Source organism: Castor canadensis, chromosome 7 (genome assembly GCF_047511655.1).
Source record: "Castor canadensis chromosome 7, mCasCan1.hap1v2, whole genome shotgun sequence".
Taxonomy (NCBI): Eukaryota; Metazoa; Chordata; class Mammalia; order Rodentia; family Castoridae; genus Castor; species Castor canadensis.
Window position 1 is genome coordinate 23,407,651 of NC_133392.1, and position 22,007 is coordinate 23,429,657.

Consider the following 22,007-nt stretch of genomic DNA (forward strand, 5'->3'; position numbering starts at 1 on the left):
CATTTATTTATTTCTTTTAAGTCCTTATGTATATTCTCCCTCAAAAATGAAGGTGGCTTTCTTAAGGTAATACAGGATAAGTTTTAAGAGTAGAAATTATCTTATTTACTAGCAATTTGTGTTGTCTTATAGCAGTAAGTACGTAAAGTTAGGTCATGCTTTATAATAATTACACCTGCCTACTCTGGAATCAAATCAAATCATATAAAACTCATTTATAGAATTCACAGATATAGTATGAGGATGCCTTGGTAAGAATAATAGACATTTCTCAACATGTTTGTTCATGGTCAGAATAACAATTTTGATGGCACTAACTGTAACATTTTTTCTTGCAGCTATCAGAAGTACTGATCCACAAGCTCAACCAAAACTCTGTACACTTTGAGCTAAAGCCTGGAGTCCAAGTTCTTGTCCATGCTGCTCACTTAACAGCAGGTCAGTTTCCATGTCCCAGGGTTCTAGATGGTGACTCCTGAAAAGGGAAAACCCCCGTTGTGTTTCCTTCATTATATCAAAGCTAAACGGCACCACTGAGAGTCATAAATTGGGTATCAGATCTTGGAAGTTTACTTGCTTTATATTTCTGCCTTAATAGGGAATCATTTGAGCAAGAAAATATGATGATATTTCCTACTTAGTCTCTGTCAAAACCTGTCAATAAACCACTAAGACACATCTCCTCACATTATAGCATGCACATCTCACCAGAAGTCTTGAAACTAACATGAACTTACATAATATTTTTTTCAGGTCTTTCTAAAAAACCTTTGTTTCAAAGCATTTGTCAAAGGTTTTGCTTTCTTTACATTTCAAGAAAATGTGGTGCAGGAAAAATAGCAGGGATTTAGATCCTAGATGGGGCCACACCCAGGAAGGAACCTTGATATGGTTATGATTTTGCACTTACTTAGTATCATTGAGCTTCATCCTTTACCTGTAAAACGTGGGGAAAGTTTTCAATAACAAAACAAGTAATTACAAACCTTTATAAGTAGATATACTAATAAATTGTACTAATAAATTAGATGAATAATATTTGTCAATTACTTATTTTTGCACAGTACTGTACTGGTGCTTTATGGAATGCAAGTATTAGTGGGCAATGATCTTTGCTCTCAAAAAACTTATAATCTGGTTGTTATGTAGTGAAGTTTGATAGTAGCAGTGGTGGTGGTGCTGTGGGGTAGGGGGAGTGGGTGGTGGAGATTATCTTAATGAGAAAAGTGCACACTTGCTTATATAGCGAGGTAACAGCATACTAAAGCAATTGGTGTTTTTTAAATTTTTATTTTGTTTTGTTTTTGCAGCTAAGTCATTGGTTTCAAACTTTGTTCTCATAGTCACTTTACAGACCTAGAAAATAAATTTAAATGTTGTGTGCCTCAGAGATAATAATGGCACCTATATCAGTGGGATTGTAAGAAAATTAGGTTACTACAGATAGTGCACTTAGAATAGTGCCTGGAACATAAGCTATTATTTTTCTTCTTATTTTTTACTGCTAAAAACCAAAGTTGAATAGGAAATTAAAAGTAGAGATGAATTTTATCACAATATTTTGACCAGATATTTGACCACAGGAGATTTTATAGGATATTTTATAAAGGAAATGCTATTTGGGAAACATCTAAAAGGTTGGATAGGAATGAAATCCAGAGATCATTCCAAGAATCAAAGCACCAAGGAAAGAAAACTTCAGCGGCTTTAAATATACCAAGTAAGTGAGACAAAGAACAGCCATTTCCAGTTCTGTTCTCTGGTTTTGTGGAGATTCCTGGAGGTGCCCTCAGGTCCAGAGGAAGGCCAAGTAAATTGGCCACTGAATTTGCTTCCTCTTGGCTTTCACCTTTTTTCTTTATTAGAATTTCATAGAAAAATTGTTTTTAAAACTCTCAGTGCCTTAAAAATTAAATATTCATAAGTCATTAACTCTAAATATAGGATAAGGAGATAGAGCATGGAAAATGTCAAGGTAAGCCATTCATACTTAACTTTAGTGAGCTCCTTTTAGTAGCACACTGGGTCTCATAATCTCCATGGTAGGCAGAGCCACTTGTTCCCTTTGAGTTTACAGGCTGAACATAGCAGACTAATATTCTATGTTGATTTCTGCACTTGAAGTTATGTGGCCAACTACTCTGTCCTTTGCTTTACAGTCTACTGAGCTTCTAAACAAATACTGTTTAAGGCAGCAGATTATGCTATAAAACTGCTTGATTTACCAATTACCAGAAGCTTCTAGTGGAAGGAAGGGATACATCCTCGGTCACATTAGGGCAGGAATCTAGCTTCACTTCTTCAATTTTGAAGGCCACCAACATTTCACCTTTCTTTCTCCTGTCATTCTTCTCTACCAGTTAGTATTTGTATCTACTTTTCATTTAACTTATTATTGTATTATACTCCAAATATGGCTCACATTATTGTGGTGAATTTGAAATCTTACTTCAAATGTTACTTTAAGAAGCCTTCTTGAGCCTACGAGTATGAGGTAGCTCATACTTGTAATATAATTCTGGCATTCACTCAGGAGGCCAAGGCAGAAGAGTCGAGTCCAAGGGCCAATCTGGGATATAGTGGGTTCACGGCCCTAGTGGTATACATAGAAAATAGCAGGACCCTGTCTTTAAAAAGAAAAAAAAAAGGAAAAGAAGAAAGGAAAAAGGAAACAAGGGAAGGGAAGGCAGAGGAATTGAAGCAATACTGAGGAGAGAAGTGGAGGGGAGGAAAGGGGAAGGGAAAGAAACTCTCCTTCTTATAAAGAGAATTGGTTTACAGCTGAGACCAAGTTGAAGGGTGGGTAATTAGATGACTAAGACTGGCTTGGCCCCTGGCATGGCCATGAAACTCATCCAGCAAGGGCATGCCAAGGCATCCATGTATCGGTAGTTCCATGTGGAAAGCCCCTTCATGGTAGAGTAAACTCCAGATGGCAAGAAATAATGTATAGTTGGGGAGACCTGAAAATTTCTCCAAATCGAGTTCATAGTTCATTCATAGCTGGGAGTTCGAGAACAGGATTAGATTCCTGGGAAGAAGGGCTGCAGAATGGAGATTTTGTTATTGACAATCCAGATAACCACACTAAGATTTGAAGTGAGAGATCTCTGTAACAGATGTGTATGAGTCAAGGTTACCAAGATGACAAAAGGAAAAATGCAATTCCAGGCAAACGTATAATCTTACAGTGGGCCAATTTGGAAAAAGTGAGAAAATTCTTTGCCAAATATTGCATTTATTTGAGATTCTTTCCTACTGGATTTGATAATAGAGTCTTTTGGCAGTCAAATTTCGAACCTAATCAATTGGCATTGTTGAACTGTTTGTCATGGCTGGCTCAGCAGCCAGTCTAGATTTAAACTTATATGTGGATAATTAGTTCTGAGTAAAGAAAGAGAAAGCTGACAGAGTAAGTCTTGGTAACTGTTGATGTATTGAGTTTGTCCGTGTTTTTTTTTTCCAGGTTCATAATTTATTGTACAAATTGAGTATTAGATGATGATTGACATTAGCTTCTCCAAATATGGGTACTTAACAGATGAGATCAGGCATTTCAGAATCCATTTATGTTGCTTTCACAGCTGGAGTTTTTTTAGACCTTAATTTGAAGTATAAGATCATCAAACCAATGCCTCTGTAAGTGGCCAGTACAGAGTTCATTCTACCTGTGAGAGTATAAGAGTGGAAATACTTTTTAATACCAGTGAACTGGAATTGGGCATCACTTTCTGGGCCTGCCATGATCTCAACCTCTGCCAAAGTCACAAATTCCGCAGCGGGTGTCCTTCAGCGTCCACAGCTACCACCTAAGCCGGGCCGGAAGAATGCCACCTCCCCCACCCGTGTCCAACGAGCTTGTCCATGTTTTTTTAATAACAGTATTTTTACTGAGAGTATCCTCAGATACACAGTGACTCTAGACTGGGCTTTCATAGCATAAAACAAGGTTTGTGTCAAGATTGGTACTTTTCAACAATTGTGATAATGAAATAAAATGTGTGAGGCATCAGTTTCTGGTTTAAGATTGGTCTTAAGTTAGCTCTAGCTACCTGATTTAGAAAAAACAAAACAAAACTACTTGAACGTTGAGGTGTTAGACTCTATATTTACTGTGGAGATGTTAGACTTTGTCTTTCATGGAAACCTTAGTAAGTTAAAGGATTGGTGGACTGAGATACTTACTAAAATTTCTTTTACTAAGTTGAAATTAACATATTCATAGTAGGTGACTAGGAAGAGGAAGAGGAAGTTGAATAAATGATAAATAGTCAAGCCAACTTTGATGCAAACTTTAACCTCAACTCCCTTTTCCTTCTGCTACCCCTATCAGGAAGGGAATTTTTTTTTTTTTAAATAGAAAAGGACCATTGTTTGCAACATTTCATGTCTCATAAGCAGGATTGCTAAAACCTTCCCAGGGATCATTATAGCACACTCCTGCATTCCATTAATTGCTCAGCAGATGTTCAGCAACCTTCTTTTAAAAATGTTCAAGCCAGAGTATGTTGCTGGTGAGAGAGGCAATGCATAATTTGGTTTGTCTCCAAGGGAAAAGAACTGTCTCCTTTCAGTAATTTACTAGCCTTATTTTGGTTTTCAAATTCAGTTCTCTGTTTTCTTTCATGGGAACACAAGGTAAGCATTTGCAGATACCTGGATATCAGTAGAGACTGGATTTTGCTTGTTTCCCCCTACATGGTCTGTTAGGGAATTCATTAACTTTGTTATCTAAGCTGAGCTAAACTTTGAACATACTCCTTATTTTGTTCTTGCCCATTCCTATGCTCCTTAGATACCTTATAATTCCTCTTGAGGGTCTACCCACTCTTGCCAGCTATGTTTCTGAAATTCTCTTTGCAGAAATGATAGATTTGAATTGTATGAAAATCAGGAGACAATGAGAAGCATAGTATCGAGCAGGCTGAAAGACGGTCATGGCCTGGGTAACAACCTTTGGCTCTTAGTCCCTCATGGCTACTTCATGTTTAGAAAACAAAGGCTGTGGCATTATAGAACAATCCATAAAGTTGGAAAAAGGAGTAGAAATCAATCAGGCTGGGAATGGGACTGGAAGCACTGGTGTTTTGACTGAAGTATACTTTTGCTCATACTGTTACTGATTGTGACATTTCCCCACCATTTGTCTCTTCTATATCCTTAGCCTGTTTGTATTTTGTTGCTCAACTCAATGCCAATATTTGTGTGGTATCTTTGCCTAAATGACATGTTCCTCTTGTCTGAACTTCCATGTATTTTTAAGTCTGTATCTATCGGAGGACGGTGATCGTGACCGTCATTGTCATCTTTTTGAAATCTGTGTCTGTCTTATGGTGATCGTAGTCATCACTATCACCAACTTCATCACCACTGTTTAACTTCTTGTAGGGATGGTTCATTGTATCTTTTTATTATCTCCATCACTGTACAGAGCAGAGAACTTGTACATATAAGATACAGATATTGCTTTTACAAATAATGAGATGCATTATTGATGTGGAGTTATATTCAAAATCTCATTCTTCCAGTTAGACTTCAAATCCAGCTTATTCAACTATGAACCATTCACAAACTGCATTTAACCAACTTGTTAGTTGAGCCTTGCATTCTTTATAAGCACCCAGGGAAAACTAATCTCTGTCTTTTTTCCCCCTTATTGTATGTATTATTGTTATTCATATAGGTATTAGGAATGTGCCAAGGAAAATTGAACCCATGCTTCCTGAAGTTCTGTGTCCCTGAACAAGAGATCTAAGAAAGAATGGGAGAGGGACTGGTATGAGGCTGTTACTGAAAAAGCTGAATCAACTAAAACTTATTGACCTTTATTTTATACTCTTGTTCCAGAGTATAAAATAAAGCAGTCTCACTTTATGGTGGAGCTCCAGGTTACACACTTTGGGTTGCACCATCTCACTTTACCAAACCAACAGACCTTCACATCATTTGTAACATCTTTCTCACCTATGAATTTACCCTGCCCTTCTGTAGGAATGGTGATATCATATTAAAGAGACTTTCCCAATAACTCAGAAAGGCTCTAAATTTGACAAACTGTTTTAATTTCTGTAGATATTTGTGGAAGAATCACCTTGAGTAAATATCCCTAAAATGTCAATAGTTTTCTCATTGCTCCTGGTAACCTGGAATTTACTCAAGGGCATGTCATTTCATTTGATGTTATTCCTCACCTGCTATATGCCTTGTTTTGCAATTATTTATTTAAACCTATGGCTTTTTAGGGAATATGAGATGAATTAGGACCCTCTCATTCCTAACTAGATCTAAAGTACAAACACTAGTACATGAATATTTGTTAATTCTAACTAAAGGTAATAAAAATCTTACATGAAGAAGTTTCAATCCAATAGGTTGAATAGTTTACCAGAATGAGAAGAAATAAACATGCTAAGTTGAAAGGCTTTGTTCAGCAAAGTTGTAGCCAGAATACATTTTATGGTTAATATGTATAAAGATGAATTCTCTGACATAGCTTGGGCCATCTACATATATATCCTCAAATGTTCATGACTGATATGCTAACTAAAGGTAAAATTTATGAACAAAAGTAGAGGGATAAAATTTAAGGAAAACAAATATGACAGTATATCACGATTTTTATTGTCCATCATCCATGTGGGATAGTGAGGAAGCTGTCATTAATGCAGATTTGAAATAATAAAGTATGATAAGCATAGAAAAGAGAAAAAGAGTAAGATGAAAAGATTTTTTTAAATAGTGAATTTGGGAAATAGTCCATAATTATTTTGCTTTATAAAAAAGAAGATTTTTACCCATGTGTCAAGAGATGGTAATTTTCTTTCTTTTTTATTATTTTTGTTAGCATACATTAAAAGTACCAAGGCCTAATTGTGATACTTTCTTAGATTTCATAGATGCATACACTATACATAGAACAAATTCTGCCTCCCTCTATTATATTCCCTCAGCCCCCTTCCTCCCTTCCCCCCCTTTTAAAACAATGCTTGATAGATTTCATTATTCTGTCTTCATATATATGTAATATTCTTTGACACTCTTCACATAGTAATTGATGGAGATAAAGACCTTTCTTGTTTGTCAAAAAAGTTAATTTTGGTGGTTTATGTTGGGTCTGATACCAAAAAACATATAATTGTAAAATCTCAACAGTAAGCCAGAAGTAAGAGGTTGAAACTTCCTGGTATGAAGACCAGCAGCAGAATATACATTAAACTATAAACTTTAACTACCAGATTCTCACATAAGGGGATTCCACTGACAGATGACAAATTAAAGTTCTAATTTCTGGTGCAAATCCTTCAAGCTTCATCAAATTTTGTGTCTTTCCTCCTATGAGCAGACGTGGCCATAACTAAACTCAGTCCTTTTTTGGCTGAAGTGGGGCAAGTAGAAAGAGTCATAAAATTTGTTGATTTTTCTATGGTAAATTAGATAAAGTTTGACACGAGAATAGGAGGTAAGGAGAGAGCAAGCAAGGGGCCACACTGACATTTTATCTGAGATAACAAAAGCCTAACTAGATTATTTAAATGCCCACAATAACCTTTCAGGGGTTATTTGCATTTTACCAGTTATTTACTGGGCATATAAGTTGAAACATGGGTAGTGGTATTTCTGTGCAGAGGGACTAGAAAAACTGGGGCTGACTGATTCCTTCAAGCCATTTGGGATAAAAGAAAGCCTCTTCTGTATTTGGGAAAACTGTTTCCACCTAAGGTAGGTGATTTCTGCTTATATAAGCACTTGTTCGCACATCCAACCACATTACAGTTAACCTAGGAAGCATCAAGAAAATAAATTTTTCTGTCCTCACCACAAACAGTGAAGAATCCTAGGGAGATATCAGAGGATGCTATCCAGGAATCTGCATCTTCAGCAACTTCCGTAAATGACTCTTCTAGAGTTAACCCCTTCATGTCCCAATATCCACTGTCAGAGAGCATCCAAAGACAGAAATCCATCTGCATATCAAGGGCAGGTGTAAGACCAACTTCAGCAATAAATCTGATTTACAACTCAGGGTACCCACTAAAACAGAGAAATAAGAAGGGCCTGTGATATTCAATATAGAAGGAAAGTAGTAATAATCATTAAAACTAATTTCTTGCATAGTAGTAGACAATCTGCTTGGCAGAATGGGTAAGTAACAGTGGGAAGAAGTGGGAAAAAATGAAACATGGCTCCAAATCTTGAATATATTCTATCTATAATCTAAATGAATGACCAAGAGCTGTGGCCATGAAGCTGTTAAAAAAATGATTAACGTGTGAACTAAAATCTTAGTGGCAGAAGTAGTGAATAGGCATGCGTTTTATGAGAGTTAAATAAATGATATGAGGTAGATGCTGTTCATGTGCTAGTTGGAGCAGAAAATAATATATCCACGTCTCTACTTCTGTACATACATCAGCATCAGGATGCTGATCTGCCCTTAGCTTTACAGTTAAGTTACTGTTGTCCTGGAGGTTTGAGCATTCATGATAAAAGGTGAGATGTTAATATCTCCCTCTAGGAAAAACTTCCAATTTCAGGTTAAATAGAAATAGGAAAAATGCAAAGTAATATTGTTCCTACCGCTTCCTGTCTATCAGTTTCCTTGTTTAAGCAGCTACATTTGGAAAACTGTCCTTTTTCAAGGGTATGTATGGGTTTTTTAATAAAACTGTTATCTTGGCCTCCATATTCTTGCTGACTGGTTTAATTTCTTTTGTAGGTGAAATGAAAAGATATTATCACAGAGATATTAGACAATTAATATTTCCAGGCTTCAGTTGCTACCACTGGATGTGCTAGGAGCAAAGTAGGGGTGAGAAAGCTCCAAATTTCAGCCCAGATCACATTCTGTCATGAACTCTGCCCTCCAGCTTCACACTGAGAAAGGCACTTTGCATTTGAAGGTAGAATTAGCATTACTCTGGAAATTTAGAAACTACAATATAATCTAAGCCACAATGTTACAGAGGCACATGCCAAATTGTTTTGTGGAGCTCTGAACTGTAAAATGAAATAAATTGTCACAATAACATTTTCCATTTAGGGATGAAATTAGTACCTGTGAAATTCTTCCAGAGCCAATAAAATTTATTTGTCTTTTTAGTCTCCAGTGGCCTAGTTATCATTTTGCAAGTCTTTTGTAAGTAAAGACATAGTGATGTTATTTTTCTTTTCTCCTGTTTTCCCTAAAATTGACTATTTTTTCCTCTTCAAATAATTAGGTTGCTTCACAGATACAGGAATTCAGGGGCTTTTGAATGTTATTAAATCATTATGGTGTTATGGTAAGTAATCACAGGTGCCAAGAGATCTAAATATATCCCTCCACCCAGTACGATTAAGTGCCTGTGATGCTTTCATACATTTACCAAGGACCAATAATTGAGTTACTCTAGCTTCTAGCAGATTCTTTCTTCATCAGTATTTTTTTTAAAAGACTACCTGAGCCCGTAAAAGGGGTTAAATTACCACAGTATGACTGATCCGAATTGGCCAGGACTGAGGATGTCCCCTGACAATTCTCTTGAGAGAATTATTCAGTTCTCTCTGGGTCAGAAGAACTGTCAGGGGGCAGAGATAAGAAAGAAGATACACATATGCGTCAGACTGGAAATAAGTGGTAGTTAGGGCATAAAAATGCATTTTCCCAGCAGATGTAGTAGCTCATGCCTGTAATCCCAGCTTCTCAGGATGCAGAGATTGGAAGGATCATGGATTGAGGACAGTATAGGCAAAAAGTTAGCGAGACCCTCCCCCTCCAACAAACAAGCTGGGCATGCTGTTTTATACTTGCAACCCCAGTTACTGGGAGTCATGCGTGGGAAGATAGTGGTTCAAGAACACCCTACCACAAAATAAAAGTAAAGCAAAAAGTGGTGGGGACTTTTCTCAACTGGTAGAGCACATGCCTAGCAAGTATGAATCTCTTAGTTCAAAACTCAGTGCCACCAGAAAGAAGGAAGGAAGGAAGGAAGGAAAAGAAAAAAAAATGGAGGGAAGGAGAGAGGGAAGGAAGGAAAGAAAGAAGGGGGGGAAGGGGAGGGAAGGAAGAGGGGAAGGAAGGAAGGAAAAGGAAGATGAAGAGGGTGATAAAAAGACAGGAGAGCACATAAATAATTACAGAGAAGATTCCAGAGCTTGGGAAAAACTACCCTTCAGACACCAGTTTCCTTATGACCAGGACTATCCTGGCCTATGGATCTGTTATGTTAGTGTGAGCTTTCACAGCCCATTCTGAGTGCCCTGTTGTAGAAGAGAACCTTTATGATCATCTTACTTTTATCCTGTCACCTTGACAGTTAAGTTTTAAGCTTTGTTTTTCTAGAATGTGACTTTTTATATAGGGTTTATTAGCTTACATTGGATCCCAGGGAACTAGAGCTCCCACTTAAGTACTTTGACCAAATCTTCCCTAGCAATTCCCATCTTATGTGGCCTACAGTTCCATGACTTTATTCCAGTAAGTAGTATCCCATAATGGGGACCCACCCTGATGACCTTATCTGATCTTAGTCACCTCTCAAAAGTCACACCTTTGTTTAAGACTCTCATGATTGGGTTTTAATATGAACCAGAGAGAAGGTCCATGGGCCAAGTGAGGGTTCTTTACAAGTGGAAGCCTTTGTGCACATTTACAGTCTACAAAAGCATTCTCTGTACTGTTGCCACATCACCCCAATCCCCCCAAAAGATTTCAGACCACAAAAACTTTTATATTCAAAGACTATAACTATAGCTTGACTTGAGAGGCAGTAGAAGGAAAAAGAAAATCATGATAAGGTGAACCTCCTGCTGCAACTTTTTGACAGCAGTACCTTTTGGGTTAGTATGTGTGTCGAAGTTCAGAGATTTGGCCTCATAGTGCAGGTTGATGCTCTCTAAGAAAGTCCAAATGAGTTTGTGAAACACTATAACAAAACTAAGTGAATTTCTCTCCTATGAGATTATGAATTTTTAATATACTCATCTGGGTCATGAATCTCCATACGGGGAGTGCCAAATGTACCACTTTCCCAAGCTATTTCACCATGGAACTCTTTTACCTATCTTTCAGGACTCTTTTCCTATAGAATGCAGAAATGTGGTAGTAATAATATGATAATGTAAAAAGTACTATGACAATGCTTTATAAATTTCTACTCTTTATTCTCACAACTTACTAAACATTGGTTTTATCTCCATTTTTCAGATGAGGACACTCAGCTCTAGTGAAGTCCATTAGCCCTTAAATGGCAGAGCCAGGATCTTGTTCCAAAAAGGAACCAACTACGTTAGTTACTAAATCCCAAATATGAAGTTTTGAATTTACATTCACATACACATCTAGAAGCAGTTAGCACTGTCAGTCACTTTTCACAAGCTGTGGCTATTCCTGTAAGCATTCCTATTATTACAATCAATCTCGTGAAGAGAATACAGAATTTGAAGCATTTCCAAGATCCTCAGGAGGTTTTAGAAATGGTGTACTAGGCCTGTACCATAGAAATGTCGAGTCACTGGAGTGCTGCTTGTGTTCATGTTTTACTTTGCATCCGTAATGGTGAAAAACTGCTCAGCCCTTTTCTCCCATACATCTACCTTGTTGAGGCTGGAATTGGAGAGGGATTAATTTATGCTTATTCCACATAATGAGCCAAAACCCATTTATTACCAGTATCCATTCCTTAGCAAAGCATGCACACACACATCTAAGTGCTGAGCAAACTAAGACATGCAGCTGCTGTTGAGTGGAGCAATAATAGACCCGTTTATATTCGGGTGCGGATCAGCAGGCAGAAGCCACCCACGGAACACAGAGGGCAGTGGCACTCAATTGCTCCCCACTGTCTGCTGCATCCTGCATGCCTGCCTTGGGGAAGTGACTAAGTGATGCAGAGGTGGGGAGGGGAGTGGATGACATGAATTTTAGAACTCTGAGTACAGAAACTTATTTTCCCCAAAGAATGTGCTAATTACCCAACAAAGTCAATGCTGATTCTTTAGGAATAATGATTTGAGTGTGAATGATTTAAGTTTGAATTATTTAACCTTGTGATGGAAGAGAAATGGGCAGAGAAAGGGAAAACAAGGAAATAGAATTCATTCAGGTGTGTGTGGAGGGGTGCATGTGTGTGCATATGTATGTTTTCATGTTAGTGAGAACCTGGCTAAGGTAATTTCCTCTTGTAATTTTTCAATTATTTTAAATGCCACCTCTCTAAGCAAACTCTTTATTTTTCTTGTTTGCATTATAACGTTGTGATTTTGGTTGTATTAAAAGAGCACTCAGCGAGGTAAGAGAAGTTTAACTTTATTCCTGCCTCTAGCATCCCAACCATCTCTTGCCTCTCTGGGCCTTCCTTTATTCCCTAACACATGGATGCTTGTATTAGAGGATTACCTTTACCATAGAGAGAAAGACAGACAAATAGAAGGAAAGAGACTTTATCATTTAGAGTTGCAGATGATAAAATTACACGTGTCATCTAAATTTGAGTGTATGATATTGGATTCTAACTGCTCTTTTAAAGTGTAATATTTTAACTTGTGTCACTCATTTGTTTTCTTCCTGTGCTGTAGTCTTTTGTTTTCTTTTGAGACAAAATCTGACTATATAACCCAGACTGGCCTTGCAGTCATTTACCTTTCTACCTCAGCCTCCCAAGTGCCCAACTATCCTGTGCTATCGTCTTAACTTTAATCTTCATCCTCATAAATATGTTTATAAATTTCTTATTATTTCCCACTTGGTTGAGCATAGGGAAATTGTGTGTGTGTGTGTGTGTGTGTGTGTGTGTGTGTGTATCATGGCATAGGTTCAGGTCTCTGTTTTTCCATTTACTAGTTCAAGTCCTTTAGAATGATATTAAATGATGAGAATATCACTGCTCTTATCTGTGTAGTGGGGATCATAGCTCTAGCTTTCCATTTACTAAAATCAGTTGAACTAATATTTATGACAAATGGAAGGTGTCCTTTTCCCAGGATGAAATCCTACCAATTGCAGTGTGAGTTATCAAATATTTCTAGACTTTGCTGATGGCACTGAGGGCTTCATTTTCTTATTTTGGGTAGAAAGCAAATTTTCCTTGAATGTTGCACTACAGCGGGGTGGCACCTGTCCCCTCTTGCACAGATAACACACTCTCACTCCACAGCTTAAGGACTATTTGACTTGAGGGGAGAGAGAATTACATAAGATGTTTTGTGCCTCTGAAAAGCTGACTCTGCTATACTGACTAAGCCTCTTTCATTTTATTCCAAAACTATTTGATTATATGAGATATACTTTCTAGTACAAGCCATTACATGGCTGGGATGTAAGCCTTCAAAAACTAGACAGGGCAGAAGCAGCTAAGGGTTTTACCTGAGGCCACCAATATTATAGTCACTAATTGTTAGCTTTTCTACCTGGATGGCCACAATGTTACCCTTTCCACTCTCAACAGAGAAAAGCCACAGAAGATGGTGCTTAAAGGTCACCTGCATTTCTAGGTATCAGACTTTGCTTAAATTGATGGAATGTAAAGGGTAGGCTTCCGTGAGGTACATGTGAATTGTTTTTTTAGTCAGCATGTCAGTTATTGAGAGCATAGAAATTAATTACAAACAAAGTCCTACAAGACAACAGGTGTAACCCTGAGGTGAAAGGAGATTTGGAGGTAGAGAGAACTCAGAGAACTCAGAGAAGGAAACTCATGTATGCAGAAGTTTCTGCTTTGTCTGAAAGGAAGTTTGTACATATAAGAGATTGGTGTGGGACATCAGGACTTCAGGAAGTTGTGGAGACAACTGGATGGCATACCTCTTCCCCTGTATCAGAGTGCTTGCCCTTTAAAAATAGTCACTTAACCATCAGCTTCCAGGGCTAGGAGTATGTCTCAAGTGGTAAAGCAGCTACCTAATAAGTGCACAGCCCTGAGTTTAAACCCTAGTACTCTCAAAATAAAACTGTCAGTTTTCAGTCTGCTCCATGACTTTCCAGTTCTTTCTCTTCCAGTGACTGGGATAGGGTTGACAGGGATTGGATAATCCATAAAAATAAAAATTCCTGTTTGCTGTTCTAGTGATTATTCACTTTTTAATGGGAAAAGCTTGCATGTGGAGTATAGGAAAATTGAATAACAATTAGTATTGCATTATTATAAATGCAGACTTTCATTCTTGACTTAGGATGACGAATGATGTTTCAACTTTATCAGGTGCAAAAGCATGTCAAAACAACCATTCTGTTTTTCACTTTCAGTAAAATCAAGACTATATTATAAAATAGGCTTTTGTTAGATTATTTTAACCCACTGTAGGCTAACAAGTGTTCTGAGCACGTTTAAGGTATGACATTTGGTAGATTACAGGTGTGAAGTGCATTTTTGACTTATGATATTTTCAACTTGCAAAGAGTTTATCAGGATGTAAGTGTCATTAAGTCAAGAAGCACATGTATTGGTTTGGTTAATAATAATAGTAGTAGCACTGATAGGATAAAAGTTAATACTTATAAAGAGTTTAATAAATGGATACATGAACTCATTTAATCCTCAAAGCCATCCAGTGAGTTATGCATTATTATTCTCTTCTACTCACATATGACATATTAGGTGAAATAAGTTATCCAGGTGCACACAGCCAAGAAGTGGTAGAGTAGGGTTTGAAACAAAACAGTTTGGCTTTGAGGTCCTGTTTTTTTGTTGCTCCATTGTAGCATTTGAACAGGCCAGCTGGAGCACTGTTGGGGCTGGGTCAGGCTCAGATATATGCACATGTCAGCTATGTAACCTGCATCTTGTATGCATACCCCACATAATTCTCTAGGACTCACCCAGCTTGTGTGAATCATATGAATCTCTCATAGAGTCTCACCTGACCAAGTTTTTACTCATGACTGTGTCTTATTTCCTCCCCCAGCTCCACTGGTGGACCTCACTCCAACTCACAGTGGATCCGCCATGCTAATGCTACTCTCCGTGGTGTTTGTGGGGCTAGCTGTGTTTGTCATCTACAAGTTTAAAAGGTGCGTGTCCCTCCATCCACATGTCCCCTACCCTACCTCTTCTTTTCTTCTGACAGGTTCAGAAGCACACATTGCAGTGATGTGCACCTCCCATACAGAGCAGTGATGGTTTCTGTTAATGTTTTAGGAAGATCCCGGGGATTAATGTTTATGCCCAGATGCAGAATGAGAAAGAACAAGAGATGATCAGTCCAGTCAGTCACACTGAAAGCAGGCCCAGTATCCCTCACACTGAACTCAGGAGGCCTGGCCAGCTTATAGATGAGAAGGTGGAATCACAGCTCATAGGTAAATGATTCCCAGTAGCCATCGGCTGCCCAGCCTGAGTAGTCAATGATTGACTCTCCCTCTAACCCCTTTCTGGCTTCACATAACCACTTTTTTCTGCTCTAACATCCCTGATAGACACAGCTAAGATGTCTTTTTCTTGCTCCTATCTAGCTTTTATTCTCTCATTAATTTATTCCTCTTTTTGCAAAAACCTTCCCTAAAACACCAAACTTCTAATATTTACAAGCAAAGAATATAGCATTTGCTCAAACAATATATGAGAAAGAAAGGCCTCAGAATCTGGGGCCGATGGGTGGAGGGCTAGGCAGTGTTTAGGGACAGCAATGTGTTGACCAAAATAAAGCATGGCGGTCTCAACTAGAGATAGCTCCAAGGAGGGAAAGTGCTTCTGAACACCAGCAGAGGGACAGTGGCCAGCTTAAACACCTGGGAATATTTTTTGATATAGTAATTATCTAGAAGCTATCTCCCAGGAAACATTGAATCTGAAATCTTGAGGGCAAAGACTTACAGTTTGTAGAACATCCAGGGCACGAGGATGCTGAGACAGACCAAGCACAGAGTTAGCCTACTAAAATCAAATTGGCAAATGCCCTTCTCTTGGAATTTCCCTTAGGGAACGTCTTAAAATGGACTTCATCATATTTCAGTACAGCTCTGCCTGTGAGTAACTGTGGAAATCCCACAGCTAGGTATAGTAAGCGTGAAGTTCAATTGCTAAGTCCTCCTATTTATTGCAGAAGAAATTTACCAGGAACTTAGACAAACCCATGGACCCACCATGACTGATCCATTTCTGTCCTTGGTTCCTCCTGTCTGTGGCCTCAGGAGTTGAAGCTGTAAATGCTCACAACTAGATCCTGCATTGCTGGCTGCGATGGATAAATTATTATATAACCGTTCATGCTTCACTCTAATGTCATAATGCAAACCATCTAGAAGACCTTTACATAAGATTTTTAATCTGATACTTGGAGAAAAATGAGTATGTAAATGGAAACAGAACCTTCTCTTTAAATGGATAGGGGAAAATTCTGTGATTGTATAAAGGGGAAATTTAAATGCAATGACCTGACCAGCTCATATTGGATATAGTAGTAACAACTGCAGCCACATCTGGTGTGTAATTTTCACAGTGCATTTTCTTGCACTGAGGAAGACAGGGTGATAAATACTCAATAGCTTTGGGTTAAAATGGAAATGGCTTTTCTGTCTTCATGTCAAGAGTAGCATACACCCTATCTGTTCTCTTCTGAAACTTCTAAGATGCTGCCTTTATTTTTGTTGTTGTTTTGGGGTCATTTGGTTCTAAGTTGCATTTCCACGGGGTATGAAGCACAGTGGCTGTTTACTTTATTAAAGTAGCAATTCCTCCTCCACCAGGAACATCTCACAGCACATTGCAAAGTCTCTGACACCTTTCCATTTACAGTGTCATTAAATGAGTAAGTGTTACACGTTTTCTCTTAGGAGAGTAGCTTTACCCTCCCCTCCCTCCCCTTCTACTCAACCTGGTGACTCATCTCTCCGATTGCAAAGAGCAAGACACGCCACTCCACCTTCAACGCCAAAGAGGGGATCTGCTGGGGCACAATTTGCAATTTAAGAAAAACCCCTAAAGGCTACAGGCGACCTGCTGATCAGGAAAGAATTTCGCTCTTGTCAAGTGCATCATCCTTCATGACCACTAACTTTATGTTTTTTTCTTTCCTTTGTTGTTCTGTTTCCTATTTTGCCAGGAAGTATTTCCATAGTTGCTGAGAATCAAAGCACAAAAGAAATCCCTACCTATGTAAATGTTTGAATGGAGGACGCCAGTAAAAAAAAAACAAAAAAATAAAATAAAAACAATCAAAATACAAACAAACAAACAAACATTCACTGCATCGGGACTTTTTAATTCTTCAGTCACAGACAACAAGGGTTTTTAGCTTTAAGCCTGTGCATGTGGACAATATCTTGAGAACGTGTTTGGAGGGGCAGTGTACAGGTGCTCTATTTTAATGGAAAACACTCCCCTCCCCTTTTCTTCTCTTTTTTCTGATCGGTCGTGTTTGTAGAAAATTCATAACATATATAGGCCAAGGAAATCTGCATGTATTTTTGGAAATATTCTTGGCTCTAGATTTAAAAGCTATTTTAGCACTATAGGCTGATGGATGGATTAGCCATCCTAAGCCTTTTCATAAGACACAAAGACATGCACAGGAGTTTGAAACCCTGAGCTGTTTCTCTGTTCCACTTTCTTTATTGTGATTTTCCCTTCTAAGTTAGTTTTGGTAGCTCTGTTGGTCAACAGTGACCACAAGGCTGCTTTCTCTCCATTCTCTGTGGCCACAGAGACAAAGATGCAAGTTGAAGATTCATATATGCAGGTACAATAGGAAAGGAAGGGAGGCAGGGAAGTAAAGCATGTCAATCTGGACCTTTGTTTCCTGTTCAACTTTTCTTCTTGCAGCTTTCCCTACTCAAGCCCCAACTGATGTAGAAAATGGATTTTTTGCAGTAGCTACCCATTGTGTTTCCTTTCTATTTTTTATTGCCATTCATGTGTGGCCATGATTGGTTGATGTCTTTGAACCTCTTCCTTCCAACCCCAAGTTATCCTTCAACTGCTCCCATTTTTTCTTCCCAAATATGTTGCCAGATTTGGGACACTAACCCTGAAAATTCCTAAATACTGGCCTAGCCTCTGCCAACCTTGACCTCACCATTCACAAGTCTCTAATCTCTGTCACTTTGTACATTCCCAAGCATGCCAGCTTCTGTGCACACTGACCAGACTGCATCCTGCTTAGCAGGGTTCAGCTTCATGGATCCTTTGTCCTTCCTCCAGAACCTACCTTTTTCAAATATCCCTGTGTTTTCCCTCCTGGAAACATATAATGTGTATAAAAGAGTTGATATATGCAAAGCAATCCAATCCTGGCCAGGTACTTTGGAAAAGACAAGATACAGATGAATAATGGCATTATTCACACGTTAACAAAAATCTTTTAAGGTTAGAGTCTAGAAAACTCTTGTGAGAAATGTTTGAACATGTGACTATATTGCAAAGCAATTTCTTCCTGTGATTGTTGATATTATCCAATATTTCCTGTCTCACAACAGAATAAACATATTGGAAAGGTAAAACTGATTTTAACCAGGAGAAGCAAGTTAATGGACTTAATGTTTAAGAGTGTCAAAGAGTCTGAGAAAATAAGTCTTGTCTTACATTAGGATGAGATTTTGATTACTTAGGATGATCCCAGTAATTTCATATGTGCTCTCTGTTCTCTGCTTATTGTGGTACCAATAAAGGAAAAAATAACTCAGTATAAAGGGAAGGAGTTAGTTTACTATGGCAAAGCAAAGCAAGTCTCCACAATCCTCAGATCCTCAAAGCATAAAGAAACTTTGGTTTTCCCAGAGTGATGATGAAACAAGGCCCAGGGAAAGAAGGAAACAAGAACCTGTACCTACTAAAGCCCCTTTAGTATTGTAGACTGGACAAAGCCAACTCAAAAATTCAGGAGAAAGCAGTTCTGATAAACCATTCAGAGAACCCAGCCTCCTTCTTGGTTGTGTCCCCAAACCAACAACAGGGTATAACAGGGGGCCTGGTGATAATGAAGATGTCCTAATGATTATAATGATCCCTAACCTTGTGTATCTCAGGCAGGGGAAGAGTAGAAAAGTTGTTGTCAGAAATTAATCAAGCAGAAAGTTTTGTGGTTGAGATGTCCCATGTGAAGCCAAGCAGTGGATTATGCCTGGGGCAACCACCTCTTTGTAGAACTCAATTCCCAACCTTGCAGGTTCCCAGTCTCATAAGAAACATCCTCATTGATTCTCTTCAGTTAGAGCCTTCCAAATTTAACCTGGAAGACAAAGTGTTTAGAACCAAAAGAGGCTCACTCAAGCCAGCACAGGGAATCCTCAGAGTTGTGGTTCAATTCATCCTAATTAGAAAATTATGAAAAAAGGGAATAACCTCAGTCTAGCACAGTGCCTTGCCTAGAATAGTATTACGAAAATTATTTATCAGTGAAATAAATTAGTAAACAAACATAGGGAGGAAGGGGCTGGAAGTTCTTATTTAAAATAGAGGTGTACATGAGATGCCTGGCCTTTTGGAAAGAGACCAAAAGTGGCCAGCTATACATTCAGCCTCTCCCGTGTCCTCATGTGCCTCTCCTCAAAGCTCCCTCCCACCTGTAGGTGATTAGTGAGGCAAGGTACTGCTTAGAGGGGACCTTATAGTTCCTATGACCTTGACTAGCAGTTCCCAAAGTGTGGTACCCTATCCAGCAGCAGTATCAGCTGCTAGACTTGTTAGAAATGCAGATTCTGGGCCTGTTCCCCTGACCTACTGAGTCGGAAACTATAGGAGATGAATAGCATTGCCCTCTAATGATGACAGTAGGCCCAGAAATCTGTTTTTCTAAGCCATTTAGGTGATTATAATGCATGCTCAAGTTTGAGAACCACAGTATAGGCCATCCCAGCTGAATCCTAAAGAGAAGGTAGTAGTGAAAGCCTACAAATGGGAGGGACCCAAGTGCCTACCTACTCACTAATAGCAGGTGCAATTACAATGAGGAGATTGGTGGGCTTAAGACCAGAGGAGTATGGGGAGGGAGGGATGTGGAAGGTAAGATTCAGGGCAAGCTAAAAATATGATACTGCAACACTTTCTAAAGTCCCAGAAGGCAAACTGTGCATGCTCTACCCTGAACTACCCAACTAACATTTTCTCCCTTGCCTTATTCCTAATTGGATTCACTGTCCAAAATGCAGAGGTCTGCTTTGCTTTTGTTCAGAAGTTCCAAACAGCAACTATGAGCGCAAAGGGGTGCTTGGCAGCTGTTCTGTGTTTTCCAGGATTCCAACTGAGCATTTAAATCCCTCATTTGCCAACTTATTTTTATAGGAAGCCAATTTAAAAAAAAAGTTTCTTATAGTATGGGAACTACTTCTAATTTTAAAATGACTTTTTTGATGTATTTTTTGTTAAATACTATGTAGTGTAATGTATAATTGCTCTTGTTTATTGCTTTTACAATCATATTTATTAAACAGATAATGTCTCTAAAGTCTTTGCCTCCTGTGTTTATTTTATTCCCAAATTTGTTCTAGAGGTGAAAGTGATGCACTTATAAGATTTCATAAAGGATAATTGCCGAAGAATAGTTAACACCATGAGCACAAAGTTTTTTTTACTAACAAAGTAGGCTATATTCTACTACATAGTCCTTTCAGTTCACTATACAACACCTACCACTTTATTAAATTATATTATTCTATTTTAAGAAGTCACTCTAGACTGGTTACTTTGGAAAAAGTAATGTGCCCCTCATTATTAGTTCAAAATTATAAATTATTAATAGGGCACAAATCCATTCAAATTTGTTCACAAGCAAAGGATCAAACGTATGTAATGAACAGAAACCTGAGGAGTGCTGAAGTCTCATATGGTAGAATGAAACCACTCTAGGACCTGGAATCAGAGAAGGAGTTCTCCTTCTGGCTGAGCCATCTGTGTGACCTTGAGCAAATCACTTTGACATACAAAAGCTGAAGTGTCTTCATGCATATAATGTGAAGAAGGGAGACATCTTTTAGCTCTAGCATTCTGAGTGGGTGAGTCATTCCCAAGAGTCTCAAGTAGATTATTAAAGTTAGTGGAAAATAAAGAAGTGGACTGAGTCCAAATCTTTTTAGCCATATGGCTTGTCTACATAAATGCCATCTCTCTGGGCATATTTTGGTCCTTAGATTTGGCCAAAACATTTATGCAGGTACTAAACCCTCCTTAACCTTCCCAAAGACGCACCAGGGTCAGAATATTGCTGCATCATTAGCCTAGTCTCAGCATGCATGAAAATTGACTGTTTTTAGGTTACTTTTAACCTTTCCTTTCCTTTCCCACAAGCTAAGTCCTCTGACCCTTCATTCCTTTCCAGGCAGCAGTCTATGCTGTTCTTCCCCATCAGAAGCACTTTATTTCCTGTGTCAGTCAGGGATGTGTCAGGCAAAGAGAAAGCACCCCTAGATATTTCACCTAGAGGGTATTCATACAAGGAATTTGGTGCTTTAATAGTGGAAAAAACAAAGATGCCAAGTAACAGCAGATAAGGCAACCCCAGAGATTAATCTCAAAAGGAAGTTTTCCCCTAGGCTAACTTGACACAGGTATTACCAGAGCCCTGGAAACTAGGTTGGAGTTGGAGCTGGAACTGTGGATTAGACACCTTTTCTTTTGCTCTGGTTCTCTAACCCCTAAACCGTGAAGCCAACAGGAAATGTAGCCTCAGAAATGTCATTTACTAAAACAGTGAACAGAGACAAGAGGGTGAGTGGGAAATGCCACTAAGATATCACAGGCAGGTGACTGGCACAACACTCATTTGCAGTTCAGCTACTCAGGTCAAATCAACCACTCTCCCTCTTCCCCACTTTCCAAAGGCCCTCATTAAACAGAGTGTTCCTTTCTCTGTGACTTAACGTATTAAGAACAACATGTATTTAGAACTTGGCATTGTGTTTACGTGTTGCACTTTGTGCCTTCTTTGCTGAATTCTGTGCTCATTTAGGGAAAGATATTTATTTTTATTTTTTCATTCCTTCAGCATCTAGAATAGGACATTACCATTAGGGGGCACTAGATAAATGTTTGATGAAACCCAACCCCTGATTTTCAGCTTAGCTTTGTGAACAAGTCCATTTTATTTAGCACTGATCTCTG

General features: G+C 38.5%; 1 protein-coding gene and 1 pseudogene across 5 annotated transcripts in view; one reads left to right on the forward strand and one right to left on the reverse strand.

The window, feature by feature from the left end:
• The window catches only part of Sorcs1 (sortilin related VPS10 domain containing receptor 1), a 484,666-nt gene extending 464,315 nt beyond the window's left edge, over nucleotides 1–20,351 (forward strand). Inside the window, exons 24-27 of one of the 5 annotated variants that reach the window (XM_074078345.1) lie at nucleotides 339–438; nucleotides 14,881–14,986; nucleotides 15,114–15,274; nucleotides 17,017–20,350. In XM_074078345.1, coding sequence (XP_073934446.1) covers nucleotides 339–438; nucleotides 14,881–14,986; nucleotides 15,114–15,274; nucleotides 17,017–17,081 — 432 coding nt within the window. In that variant the 3' untranslated portion in view covers nucleotides 17,082–20,350. The other 4 variants (XM_074078344.1, XM_074078346.1, XM_074078347.1 and 1 more) reach the window with 4 other exon arrangements.
• On the reverse strand, nucleotides 3,434–3,853 carry LOC109701579 (ATP synthase F(0) complex subunit k, mitochondrial pseudogene; annotated as a pseudogene).
• Nucleotides 20,352–22,007: the final 1,656 nt, after the last annotated feature.